Consider the following 14,758-nt stretch of genomic DNA (forward strand, 5'->3'; position numbering starts at 1 on the left):
GTTCTGTATGTAGATGACAAAAAGAAAGTGATATTTTTGCTTGCCATTGTGGTGGTGTGTGTAAGTGATAGTGTATTCACTTTTTTCATTGTAAAATTCTTCTCATTTGATTCTTGTCCTCTATTGCTTGCTTCAGGTTTTTAAAAGTTAACTTCAATTTTGGTTCATCATTGTTAGAGCTAAGCTCTAATGACAGAATGCCAGGAGTGTGACTGTGGGTTTGTGATTTGGGGTTTGAAGAGGGTGGGTTCCCCCTTGAGGTGGTAGACTTTTTCTGCATTAGAGGAGACAGCTTCTATGAAATACTCAGAGTAAATTTAAACAAATGCAGTTGAACTGAACCTTCCTCTTTTGCTACCTTTAAGAAACCTTTTTCAGGATGAAATGAAGGTGTACACAGGTAATAAGTTTTGCTCTCTAAATTCTCTGTTTAAGATCTGCTTTGCTTCTGGCATCATTATGTGACTTTGAAAACATCAAACCTGAACACTGGACAGCCTTAAGTCTCTTTGAAAGTCACTATAACTTTAGTATCCAGCTGCCAACATTACAGTGGGCATATGGGATGTTGGTGTGTTTGAGGTTTTGTCTTTGATCTACTCGTTCTTTGCAGTGATCAATCACAGATGCCACCAGAAGCAAAGCATAAATAAGACTACAGTAAGGTGGAGGGAGGCCAGGGCTCAATGACCTGACTTCACCACCACTTTTCCAGCTCCGTTTTTCACCTTCCTCTGCTTACATTGCGTGGTTGTAAACATTGAGAATAGTATTTTCAATTTTATTATTTGAACTGTTCTTGAAGAATAGAAAATTTTATGTAAAGAGACCAGGAGTTTGTTGGATATTAAAAAAGTTTCACTGCTTTATAGTTAAGATTAGGCTTGATAATCTGTAAATGACAATGCGTTTGGAAGTTAGTGAAAAAGTGAGTGGATGAGGATTATTTCAGGAATCAGTCTTCACAGTGGGTAGTGAATGTGTTTCAGAATTTGTTTTGTTTCAAGATTTAGGTTTAGTTTCTATTAAATTCAGTTTTCTAGATGGGAATGATTCTTCCTTTCAAAATCTGTAGTGGGTTTGTGTGGCAAGATTTTCATAGTAGGAGGGGCCAAAGGGGTGGTTTCTGTGAGAAGCTGCTGGAAGCTTCCTCTGTGTTTGACAGAGCCAATGCCAGCTGGCTCCAGGATGGACCTGCTGCTGGCTGAGGCTGAGCCCATCAGTGATGGTTGTAGTGCCTCTGGGATAACTGGCTTACAAAGGGAGAGAAAAGGGAACCCTGCAGAGCAGCAGAAAGAGGAGTGAGAATGTGAGAGAAGCAGCTGCAGACACCATCATCAGTGAAGAAGGAGGAGGGGAAGGACATGAAATGGTCCAGCTTCCAGAGCAGACATTCGTCTGCAGCCCATGGTGCAGACCATGGTGAGTCAGGCTCTCCCTCTGCAGCCCATGGAGGACCACAGTGAAGCAGATACCTACCCACAGGCCCTGGAGGACCTTGTGTTGGCTGGAGCAGGGACCCTGTGGAAGTTTATGCTGGAATAGATTCCTTGTAGGATCTGGATCTATGGATCTGTGCAGAGAGAAGCCCATGCTGGAGCAGGTTTTCTGGTAGGATTTGTGACCCTGTGGGAGACCCATGCTGGAGCAGGCTGTACCCTGTGGAAGGCACCCATGGAAGTGCAGTTTGTGAAGAACTGCAGCCCATGGGAAGGACTCATGTTGGTGAAGTTTGTGGATGACTGTCCCCTTTGGGAGAGAGTCTGTGCTGGAGCAAGGGAAGAGTCTGGATCACAATTCCCCTCAGGCAAGGTGTGAAGTACTGACTGCAACTCCCGTTCTCTGTCCCTCTGCACCACTGTGGGGAAGCTGGTAGGAAGCAGTAAAGTTAAACCTAGGAAGAAATGGTGGGAGGATGGTGTTCAAGTTTTTTTTTTTTTTTTCTCATTACCCTACTCTTACTTGATTGGTAATAAATTGAACTAATTTCCCCAAGTCAAGTCTGTGTTAGCCATGAGGTAATGGGTGAGTGATTTCTTCCTGTCCTTAACTCAACCCATGAGCCTTCCATTGCATTTTCTCTCTCCTACACAGCTGAGAAAGGTAGTGAGAGTGCTTTTGGTGGGCACCTGGCTCCTAGCCAAGGACAGCCCACGACAACCAGTAGCATGACAGTATGCTAGTGTGTATATAAAATACTTTAATAAGTACAACTTACTGCACAAGCTACATTTGATCACTGCTAATGAGGGATTTGTACAGTAAGCTTGCATGCTTTTCTGCCAGGCGCATGCTACAGTAGGTGCAATTAAATGTGTGGTGCCCAATGGAAGAAGAGAAGTGGCACATGCAAGTTAGTGCAGTTATGTCACTTCTAATCCAGTGACAAGCTCTGCAAGAAGCTAACAGCTCATTATATGCTACTGCTTTGGGATGTTCTTACTGTATGTGCTTTACAAAAATAATTCTAACTTTAGTATTGAAACCAGTGAAAATCTTGCGGGGCCAATTTCTCGCATTACTGTAAATGTGCTAAATCTCCCTGACCTTACGGAGTTATATTTAATCTTACACCCACGGAAAACCTGCTTGCAAGCTCTCGAGTTACACAAATGCAAGTGTAAATGATGCTTGCAAACCTGTGCTGTTATTGAAGGCAATCTGAAAATCAAAACGAGGCCTTTGGCTTTTATATGCACTAATAGGAACCAAAGATAATTAGAGGACTCTGTGGAAAATATGACAATCCTTGTCTAGTTTGTGAATGCTAATTCTGTTTAATATTTCTTCTGACTTAATCTGTCTTCCTCTTGATGCAGACATGTTTTGTAAATAGGGTTTTTTTTTACAATCTTTTGCATTTTTTGAACATAGAAGGACTTAAAGAATACTTCCCTTGGAATATTACAAAATGGTGTGCTTTTATCTGGATGTTTTATGTTCCTAAGATTCATCCTCTTGCTCCTGACTACAGTCTTTCTTATAGTACATAAAAAATGTTTTCATGTCTAAATGAAGATTCTTAGAGTATTTTTTGTAATTATATGAAGAATATGAGGTCCTCAGCATGTCCCCAGTATCTCAGGATTTTCATGGTCTCTGCTTACTACCGTGGTGGAGAAGAGGCTGAGTTACTCTGTGCCTTCTTTACCTTGGCCTTTACTGGTAACAGACTTCGAGATCAGAGGGAAAGTCTGGAGGCAGACTGACCCTTGGTGGAGGGGGAACAGATTAGGCAGCACTTAAGCTGCACATATAAAGCTCCAGGGTCTTTAACAGGTTATGGAATTTGGGAGAGGTTTGTGTAGACTAGAGGAAAGTGAATGTCATTCATTTTTGAAAAAAGGGCAAGAAGGAAATCTCTGGGTGTTCTAGTAACATCTGGGGACCTGCAGGTTTGTCAGCCTTTCCCCAGACCCTGGGAAGGTGGTGGAGCAACTAACCCTGAAAGGTATCTCCAAACACAAGAAGGCAATTAAAAGTAGTCATAATGGACTTACAAAGGGAAAATAATGCTTAACCAGCATGATACCCCTCACAATGGTAGTGACTAGCTTGGCGCTTATGCGGAGAGTATTGGATGTTGTTTGCTTTAATGTTGGTAAGGTTTTTGACCCTGTCTTCCCTAACATCCTCATAGATAAGCTGGCAGGGTATGGATTAGATATGTGGGCGTGATGGATTTAAAACTGAACAACCCAGCCCAGAGGGTTGTGATCAGTAGTGTAAGATCCATTTGGAGGCCAGTCACTAGTGGTGTACCTCAGGGGTCCATACTGGGACTGGCACTGTTCCATATCTTCATTAATGACCGGGATGATGATGCAGAGTGTACTCCTGGAAAGTTGGTAGGTGATGAAAAACCTGGGAGGAGTGGCTGATGAGCCAGGCAGTTGTGTGCTGCCATAGAGAGAGAGATCTTGGCAGTCTGGACACAGAGGAGTCTCTTAAAGATAAGCTCGAGGAAGTGCCAAGTTCTATATCTGGAGATACCTGAGAGTAAACTTTTGCATCAGTACAGACTAGAGGCCATCTGGTTGGAAAGCAGTTCTGCAGAGATCTTGGGGGACAACAAGCTGACTATGAACCAACAAGATGTTGTTGTGGCCAGCAGCTTCCTGGGCTGCCTTAGGAAGAGTGTTGCCAGCAGGTCGAGAGCCTTCCCCTCTACTTGGCAGAGGTGAGGCCACATCTGTAGTGTTGTGTGCAGTTCTGGGCTCCCCAGTGCAAGAGGGGCATGGTCTTACTGGGGTAAGTCCAGCATGGGTTCACAAAGATGATGAAGGTTCTGGAGCATCCTTCCCATGAGGAGGGTCTGAGAGAGCTGGGACTGTCCAGCCTGGAGAAGAGAAGGCTCAGGGGTATCTTATCAATGTGTATAAATACCTCATGGGAGTGAAGAACAGGGAGACAGATTTTTCTCAATAGTGCCCAGTGACACTATGACAAGAGGCAGTGGGCACTTGGAAGTGAATCTGAACACCAGAATATGCACTTCTGTTGTGCAGAGCATTGAACACTGGCGTGGGTTGGCCAGAGAAGTTGCAGAGTCTCCATTCTTGGAGATAATCAAAACTGAGCTGAACATGGTCCTGGGTAACTGGCTCTACATGCACCTGCTTGAGCCGGGTATGGGACAAGAAGATACCAAGAAGTCTGTTCCAACCTAAATGAGACTCTGATTCTGTGTGTTCCTTTCTTCCCCTCGAAAAACTAACCAAGATGAGACCCAGGTCATTCTTGACAGTATTGTTGCATTGTATGGTTTGTGAAATACGTTGGAAAATGAAGCTCTGAGCTGGGTATCTGTATTAATTACCTGACAGTTAATTTCCAGCGCAGCAGTTAAATTTGAAAAATTAACTCATGGAAGAAGCTGTAGAAGGACAGAGGCACATTTGCCCTTTCACAGAAGTATAGCTTTTAACTCTGTGATTCTATCCCAGGCTCATTAAAGTGTCTTTTTCCTAAAAGCATTTTTTAAAAATGCAGAATATTTCCTTCAGAAACAATTTCTTACCCTTACAGGTTTCATCTGTTAAAAAAGAATCAGCATGTTTTCTGATGGAGACTGCTGACTAGAACATCCGTTTTGTGTCCCTGCAGATGACCTCTCTAAATTAATCGATCTCAGTTCTAATGAGGTGACCCGTTTAAAATAGCTCTCTGCCGGTGTGTATTTTCATGTCTTTGGCATTTAAACTTCGAAGTGCATCTCCTCCTGGCATTTTTAGAAATTATCTTTTATTTTCTCTTCAGATCTCTCTGAAAAATGCTGGTGCTTCAGCCTGGTATTGGAAACCGATTTTGATTAAAATGATTTTAAATATGAGCCCCTTTTTTGTGGTTGTTTGTAACTGGTTCAGTATTGGATTTCTCAGGGTCAGCACCTAAGCCAAGCTGTGCTGTTCGTTCCCTGGCTGGGCAGTGCACAGCTCAATGGCTTTTACATTATGCTCTGACCACACAGGGGTGGAGCAGATTGCTGCTTTCCTAGGTCAGTTGTGCAGTTACATTTTACAGGACAAGGTAAAAAAAAAAGTCTGTGTCTGATAATTCAGAAGAGCTGCTGTTAAAGGATAATCAGTCCACATAATCCTTTGCATTCTGCTGGATGCTTATGCATTGGATACTACTAAACTGCATGCTATTTTCTTGGATAGAAAAATAATTTAAAATGGTTGAAGTTTTATGACACTTTAAAGTGCACTAGCTTTGTATTTTGTGGCTGCGTGTGTCCACTCACACTGTGTGGTGCTTACATGTTGGTTTAAGAAAATGTGTTAGTTAAAGAAATATGTGTTAGTTAAAGTTAGCTTATGTGCTCCTAAAAACCTATTTAATAGTTACATAGAACAGCTAATGAGGAGAGAGGGAAATATAGAAAGGATATTGCTTTCTGAATATGACTGCTCTTCAGTTTCTGTAGCATAAATTGTAAACTTCTTCCTTAAATTCTTTTCCTTGGAAAGTGAGAAAAGAGCAGTTGTCTGCATGTCATTCACTGAAGGTCGCTAGTGTGTTGATGACTGTAATAGCAGAGCTGTGCTTTTTTTGGTGACCTTGCACAAGTCCTTAGAATAGGGATAGTTAGGGCATAAATTGTAAACTTCTTCCTTAAAGAAGAAGTTATAGCATAAATTGTAAACTTCTTCCTTAAATTCTTTTCGTTGGAAAGTGAGAAAAGAGCAGTTGTCTGCATGCCATTCACTGAAGGTCGCTAGTGTGTTGATGACTGTAATAGCAGAGCTGTGCTTTTTTTGGTGACTTGCACAAGTCCTTAGAATAGGGATAGTTAGGGTAATTAAAATTTTAGTATTTACAGTGTGCTTATTAAACACGATTGATATTAACGTTACATTGTGCTCATCCTCCCTGATGATCAGAAAGGCTTTCATTTAGAACAATGCCAATGCTACTTTAGTGAGCGCCCCAAGTGTCCATAGGGTGGCTTGCTCTGACCGCGGATGTTTTGCAGGGTAGCAGAGAGGGGTAATTTCACACAATATTCTGAGTTGGTTGCTATTTTGTTAGTAACAGTTAAGAGGCAAGGAAAGCCTAACATCTATTTCACAAAGAAAGAAGAAGGATTTTCTGGCCCTGGGTAAATGTCTCCCAAATCTTTGGGAGAAAAAGAAAATTCTTAGTAAGTAACTTAGTCTGCAGACTGGTAACAGGCAATTTGTTTGTTTTCTGATGCTGTTAGCAACTTAAGGCTACGCAGCTGTTATATGTTCATGTAAAAGGATATTACCTGCTAGCATGTCCTCTTTCTGTCTCACACTTGTGCACACTCACACAAATTTGTGCTCCTTCCCCGCTCCCTCCTGGAGAACCGCCGATCAGGATATCCTCTGGGAGCAGCAGCCCCATTTCCCAGTTGGAGCTGCGTGCAGTTAAGCTCACTGATCTCAATGCCATGTGACTGGAAACGCAGGAGCAGATTGCCATCCGGTGCACACTCTCCAACCCCTCAGACAGCAAAAAAAGAAAAGAAAGAGGAAAAAAAAGAGGGGGTGGGAGTGAGGAGGGGAGGTTCCCTTGCTTTTTTTGTAGCGCTGTTAATTCCTGCTGGAGCTTGTTTGCTGCAAGCTCGGTTCATGGCAGTAACAGAAGCAGCAGAGCCTATTCGGTAGCTCAGTGCTCTCAATGAGGTCAAGCTGGATCAAAGGGAAGCCTCCTGTGGAAGCATCTCCTGTAAGTTCTGATACTGCTTTTTCTGTGCTACCTCCAAATAAATCATAGTCTGTATGACTCTGCCAGACTTCAGTGCTTTATCCCTCCCCGACTGATAATTTTGTGTGAGGTTGTCAGGTTTTATGTTAATTGAACTTGTCAGTGAGGTGTCAGTTGGGTAATAATGCTGTACATTTTGGGAGAAAAGGGCTTATCGTTCTCTCCTTTTATTTTCCGAGGGAGTGGGAAAAAGAAAGTGTGGTTTTGTCCTTTTGAAAAGCTCCAAGCTGTTGAGGTTACAGCTCACCAGATTCTGTTTTATGTAATCTACATATTCTACTTTCTGAATAAAGCAGCTGTAAAGTGTCTTGCAGATGTCATTGGATTTCACCAAATAGCTATTCTTTTAGGAATAGCTACCTAAATATTTAAGTAATTAAAAAAATAGAGAAAGTACTTTATTCAAATCTTGGAAACCTCTGTAGTAACTTAATTTCAAAGAAACTCCCCTTACACAAGCTGCAGTTCACCTGAGGGGTCTCTAATGTGATCATTCAGAAATATTCCTTTGAAACCTAATTCTGGATATTAGCTGGTTTTAGTGAAACTTTTCAGTTGTGTAGGTTTCCACAGTGAGATAAATTTCTTGTTTTATGTAATGAGCTAGTTGTTCCTGCAGAAATGCAATTTAGCATGAAAGAATGCTAACTTTTACAGGCAGTGTTGTCTCATTTACAGCATGGAATTTTTGGGCAATAATGACATGCTGGGCTGTAATTTTTCATCTACATAACCCAGTTTTTTTTCCCTTGAAGTACAAAAAGCTTACTTGAATATATATCTGGAAGGCTTTCAGAGTGGTTTCAATGGATTGAACAAAGTAACTACCACCTGTTTGGATTATTGTTAGTTATACATTGTAAACCCTGAGGAAAAATAAACTATCACAAGTCATTATCCCTTTTGCTGTAAAGTTCCTCTTGAAGGGACTGGCATGGTGCCTGTCTATTGATATTCAGCTTGTATTTTTGGAAACTCAGCAGCCTGGGCGTTGTGCTGTAAGGTGATGAAGTGTTGCAATAGTTATAAAGAGTTATGGCACTGCTCTACTTCCCAAAATCTAATGTCTTTGGGTTTTTTTTTCAGAGGTATGTTCTTTAATTGTAGCTGTCTTTTTATGTTCTTTAGTTAATATCTTGACTTTCTTAGATATCTAACCTTGAAATTGGATAGAGAAAGGAAAAAAACTGTGAAATTGGGTCATGCAGCATCTATGTATGACAAGAATATTTGCTGGGGAGATTTATGAAACAAACTTGAAGGCTCATTTTCAACTGCATATTTCTATTTAATGAAACGATGACTTGTTACTTAAATGTGCTATGTGTTTTTTCTGACATGACTGCGGTATAAATATGAGAAGAGAATGTGTAAATTAGCATCTCATACTTAGTACTCTCATTCTGAAGAAAGGATCAAAATGCTTTATGAACCCATCACTGGATTTTTTATTTATTTTGACTTTGTATCTTTTCTTAGCTTTAACAGAGGCTGTCTTCAGTTCCCTCGAGACAACTCCATTTTTAAATACATATAGGGGGGGAAAATACCCATTCTGTATCTTTTTGTCCAGATGGTGACGCTTCTTTTCATTTCAGCATTCAGCTTCTGAGTTGATCCTAGTTGAAGATGAAATGACAGATACTGAAGATAATGAAGAGGAGGATTTAGGAGTCATGGATGATCAACGCAGTGTAATTCTCCATCTCATCTCTCAGCTAAAACTTGGCATGGACCTTACCAGGGTATGAACACTGTTTCTCTTTCATATTTGTTCACGATTGTTTTTTCTTCTCATCCTTCTGTGTGTTTGTGTGCACAGCCGGTTCTTGTGAGTGTGTTTTGTCCCTGTGGACAGCTAAGTTTTCCTCTTTATAAAAGTGTGGTCCCAGAGAGCTATGGTGTGCTGTCTCTTGCTCAGCAGGCTTTCACATGAAGTGACCACATCAGATATTTTAGAGATGGAGGGGGAGGGAAAGAAAAAAGAAGAAGAGAAAAAATCCTTCAGAACTCTTGCTTATTTTTTTGCAAGTCTTTCAGAGTAACTGTATATTGTGTATGTAACCCACAAGTATGTCAGGGTGCACTGGGGTTTGAGGAACAATAATGGCGATTGTATGGATGAAGGATATACATGTTCACATAACTGCTTTGTTATGTGAACAAAGATTGGGTTCCATTTAATTGCAAGTCAGCTTCAAAAAAAAAAAAAAAAACAAACCACCAAACACCATGATGGTAAAGAAATTACAGTCTTCAGTGTATCAGTTCTTCTCTGTGTTGAGCAGCTCAGCAGTTTAACCTTCTGTGCTTGCTTCTGGTCCTAGAACCAGTATTGTCACAAGCTTATCCATACTGATACGAGCAAAGCAATTAGAGTGTCTGAGAAATTTTCCCTTAAGTCCTTAGAATTTTGGAAATTAGGTAGATGTTAAAGAAGCAAGGAGTGCGTCTTTTTTAATAGTCTTGTATTCCAGTGAAACCTTCTCATGGGGCTTAGTAAATAATCAAGGAGATTTTTGTAAACATATGGAATATCCTTTCCTTGCCACAAGGGTTTTCTACCTAAAAATCCCCCAAATAAAACTCCTATTGTCCACTTTTCACAACTAAGAGCTCATTCTGACACTCTCCACAAGTAACACAAAGTTTGGAAGGACCAGAGAATTTCTCTGGCACATGAAGTAGTTTTGCAGGAAGTTGTTCTCATGGGCATTTTGATATTCTGAAAAGTTAATCTGCTTTTCTTTTTTTTTTTTTTACATGTTAGTCAAAAACTATAACTTCCTTACAAAATAAAGTTTTCTCAAAATAGTTTTTCTTCTTCGTCTGGAACAATTATCAGTGTTTTAAAATAATTACATTTTTAAGACTGAGCAATCTTCTGTATTGTTGCTGAGTAGCTGCCCAGAAATGAATGTTTTATTCTAAATAAAACAAAACTTTCATTATTTCATTTTGAATAATTTATACTTGTCACTTTTTAGTATGTCTGGGGTTATATACAGTTCATTTTTGGTTTTGTTTTTCTTACATTCTCACTTTTTCTTTACTCTTCCTCTTTTCTGTGTTGGTTTTCTAAGGCTGTCTGAGTCTATAATGTTCAAACTAGGCTAAGATTTGTTATCCATGGTTCTTGCGTCTTCAGAACATTTTGTCTTTGGTAAAAAACAAGATTTTTTTTTCCTGATTTTCACTGTCATCTTTTTGTCATGGCAGAGGAGGCAAAACCCAAAGACACACAGTTAATATAAGTAAGAGAAATTCCTGTAAATAAGAGTTGACACTTATAAGAAAAACATGAACATAAATACATATATGATAACCTGTTTCTTACATAGTGTTTTTAGAGCACAGTTTATAAAGATAATGATACATGTTGAAATGAGAAGAGGAACAGGCATATGGCAGAGTTAGATCTGTTTGTAGTCTGTGTGATGCATGAATACACATATGATAAGTATTAATGAGACATGCCACATGTGCACATCACTTTTCTGCCCATTTTGAGGATTAAAAAAAATACAGGACAGCTGGCTGCTTTTTTTATCAACTTTGCTTACTGACATGAGGCCCTTAGGGCTGCTGACATGTGATGGTAAAGCTGGGTTTGTTGGCTGCACTTCTTCCCATTTTTCATTATTCCTCTGAAAGTCAGATTTCAGAGCACCTTGATGCTCATCACCTTCTGCTGGAAGTGGTTGTGGCACAGTAGTTGCTAATATCAGAGGATATTTTTACATGTTTCCATTTTCCTCTGCTTTCGTCCCTAGGGCTGTGTCTTTGGTTCATTCTGAGAGCTGTGGATTGCTGCATGATACTCATATGAACAAACAGCTTTTTCTGAGCCCTTGGTGGTTTTGGGTTCTGGATGCATGAGCATTACCTTCACATTTCATATCACAGGAATCTTATCCTTATGTTAGCCATGGCCTTGCCTGTGCTGACAGCAGCTTCCCACAGTGAAAATAGCCACATTTAATGTTGTGGAGGTGCTTCACTTCTGGAATGTGTCATACTGCTTTACTTTTTAGTGAGGAGTTAAGGAATAAAATCTGCTGTGATGGAGAACACCTGCAGTGAAGCATCAAATCTGTGTGGGGATTTGCTACAATGGGCTAAACATCATGGTGGCCAAATAGACTTCAACAGCTGCTAGAGAGAGTTGGGTGGGGAGCAGTTCACAGCAGCAGAATGTGGTACACAACTGATGCTTCAGACTGGTTTAGGACTTTCAACTTCATTTAAAACTAGAATTGCTGGGGAAAAAAACAAATTTTAAAATCGTTTGTTCTTCAGACTTAAAAAAAAAATAGTGCCAAAACCCACTGACAGCCTTTGTTGGCAAATGGCATCTAATGAATTGCAGTTAATGCTAACAGTTTGTACAGATGGGTGATCACTCCCCTGCATTCCCTTACCTTCCTTTACAGTTAATATGTGCTAAAAATAAAGGGTTGCCATTCTTTGTAAAAGGGCTGCCAGTAATTCTACAGAATGTCAACCTGTTGTAAATTAACATTGTGGTGTCTTCACGATGTCAAAAGTTTTTACTTTGCTTGCCAATATTCTTTTACCTTGCAATTTTAAAATGTAAGTGGCATAAAAATAGCTTGTTTTATTCCCACAATGACACAGATTACCGTGAAAAGAGAGCTTTTACACCTCTAAGAGAAGGATATCTCAGCATGAGGTACCTTGGCTGGATTTCTGAAAAAATTAGTGAATGATGCTGAGACCCATGTTTTTCCTCACAGTAAATAATAGTGGGGATAAATATCTCTATTCTTAAGACATTGTGCTCATTTATCTCAGTTGCATTCAGATCTAATTAAGTGAATTCAAACCTAGGAGATTATAATCAAGTTTTCAACCAGTATTGTCTTTTTAACCTTAATGAAAATGGAAGAATGCCTCTTAAACTGCTTTCTTTTCATCTGAAGTCTGAGAAGGAGTAAGAATAGATTATTCTAACATTTCAGAATGTAGTGAGGTATTTTTTTTGCTTCAGACTTCAGCAACTTGGTATTTATTTTAGAGTGTTTCTTTTGTCCAATTGGTTGTCATGCTGGCATTTTCTCAGAGGAAAAAATTAGTCACTTTTGACTTCTTATGCAATTAAAAAAAATTCATAGTCCTGTCCAAAGCCAGTATAAAGAACATGGGTCCTAAGTGTATTTTTCTGGACACTTCATTCTGTCTGGCTGCAGAACAGTTGAAACCCTCATTCCTTTAAAAGCTGGAGTGCTAGCACAAGTGCACAACAGCCCAGTGCTGGCAAGAAGAATGCAGTACACTTGCAAACTTGTTTATTTTTATTTTTCTTATTTCTGCAGAAATCAAGATTGTGCCAATTAAAAAAAGTGTTTGGTGTGATTTTTTTTCTACATTGGTGTATGGTGGTGTTGCATATTGAAACTTTGAGGCTATGAGATTATTTAATAAAAGGCAATGTTTTGTAGGCATATTTTGTAATACTGCAGTTGTGTAAGCTTTAAAACTCAATTATTTTTATTTAATAGTTCTGCCTCCTTGTGTGGAAACAATTCAGTTATTCAGTGGATCCATTCCTGCCACAATTAAGGATGTCATTTCCAGCTTAGTTGGGCTTTTAAAGCAAGATCATTTGAGCTGGAGTTCAGGCGTTACTCAGATTTTAAATTGATTCTTGAAACTCAATAATTAGAGTCCAGTGATACCTCACATCTCATTTAGAGGCAGTGCTGGTGTAGCTGTGTTAAGCAAAGCACACATCTAGAACTTAAGGGAGGAGGTACCAAGATCTATCGCCACCACAGTGGGATGAAACCACAGCAGTCTTAGTGTTGTACCATAAAACCTGCATCATCTGAAGTATGGTCTGCAGTTTTCTCCTCCTCTGTTTGTGCTAATAAAGGTCACTGTATTTAGAGAGAGGCTCTTGGACATAGTGAGATGCAGAATGCTGTTTATTCAAATGAGTTTGCCCTTTCAAGTCTCTGCAGTGAACTCACAAAGGCACTACTGGTATTTCTAGACAGAAGTTAGGGAGATTTTTTTATATGTTTTGCTATCACTTTCCCCTCTGGTAACCTGATTTTTTAGTGTACAATTTATATTAAAATGAGATCCTGAACTGAGGATCTCAACTGCTGAATTGCATTTTTAAAAGATTATATTGGATAATGAATATCTGGTCAGAATGAGAATGCTGCAAATAAGATGGAATTGTTTAAAGAACTGAAAATAAGTAAACTTTACTGGCTTTCTACTTTGCCTTCAAAGTTTTGGATTTCACTTTTGAAAACTAATCTCCTCAGCCTGCCACTGTCACACCACCAGGACTGTAGGCTGTCTTTAGCACACAATCTGCCCCACATAGTGTAAAATTAAGGTCCTCCATCATTCAAGGCCTCAATAGGTTGGTAGCAGAAATCATGTGATGTCCTCAAGGCTTAGAGAGTAGTCAGAGGAATATTACAGATGGAACTTTTCTTGGTTTGTGTCTAAACTTGTAAAAATTTTTAGCCTATAAAGGACTGTATGTGTGTAAATATAAAGTACAGAAGGAGGTAGCCAACAGGCAGATAAGTTACCAGACATGGCACTTCTCTGTTTTTGCAGGGAGGTACTGTGACTTGCTGTGCAGCGGTAAAGACTCTGAGCTGCTGTGACTGGAATTCTTGTTCATGTTTACAAGTTCTCTTTGAGAAGAGCTGAATGATTATAAAAGTTTGAAAGCTTCAGTTTCATTATCCATGGAATCCAAAAAGGCTGATCTGTGCTTTGGTCCCACTTAGAATAGCAAGCTGGACCAGCAGGGGGAAAGCAAATGTGTTTGTGACAAACAGTGGCTCCCTGCCTGCTGTAAATAACCCTTGCTTTTGGGAAAGGGAAAAAGTAAATGCAGTGAAAATTTAAAGAGGAAAGCAGAAGAATTGCTGTAATAGAGGACAGCTCTTGGTTTGCATCTGGCATCATTGAGCCACTTGGATTCACATAAGATAAATTTGTGTGTGCTTGAATTTCCTTTTGGTCATGCAAGAACAGCCCTTGAGCTCCCCTGTGACAGACCTGCACAAAGTGGAGAGCATGGGGGAGGAAAAAAGAGAGAGAAATAAATTACGTCCCTTAGGCCTTGTTTGCCTTGCAGTGCCCTCCGGGATGTTTCACTGGAAACTTCTAACAAAGTGTTACTGTGAAGTGAGTGACTTAGCAACATCTGCATTGCTACAGAAGGCCCTTGAGACTGTATCCAGATCACTTGGGGCAGGCTCCCTCCAGGGCAGACTGCCTAGTGCTCAGCTCCAGGGTTTTTTCTGGGCTCTTGGGAGCCTCTCTATTCCCATGATATCAATGTAATGGTTTGTGCAGTTTTTGTTTAAACTTGTCTGAAATAAAGCAAAGCCATGCAGGGCCCACCACAGTGAAGAGGGTGTGCCATGGGCTTGAGGGAGATAGGAGATCTTGGGGATGGCAGGGGATTTGACTTGGGAGTTGTGAGGGTACATAACATATGATGGCACTCTAGGTCAAATGGGGA

At 40.1% G+C, this 14,758-nt stretch overlaps 1 protein-coding gene across 3 annotated transcripts in view; it reads left to right on the forward strand.

Moving 5' to 3' along the window:
* Positions 1 to 14,758, forward strand: part of OSBPL10 (oxysterol binding protein like 10) — a 124,699-nt gene that overhangs the window by 81,271 nt on the left and 28,670 nt on the right. For all 3 annotated transcript variants that reach the window (XM_068206132.1, XM_068206139.1, XM_068206148.1), the window contains one exon: positions 8,835 to 8,981. In XM_068206132.1, the coding sequence (XP_068062233.1) occupies positions 8,835 to 8,981 (147 nt within the window). The remainder of the gene's footprint in view (positions 1 to 8,834; positions 8,982 to 14,758) is intronic.

This window comes from Anomalospiza imberbis, chromosome 1 (genome assembly GCF_031753505.1).
Source record: "Anomalospiza imberbis isolate Cuckoo-Finch-1a 21T00152 chromosome 1, ASM3175350v1, whole genome shotgun sequence".
Lineage (NCBI taxonomy): Eukaryota > Metazoa > Chordata > Aves > Passeriformes > Viduidae > Anomalospiza > Anomalospiza imberbis.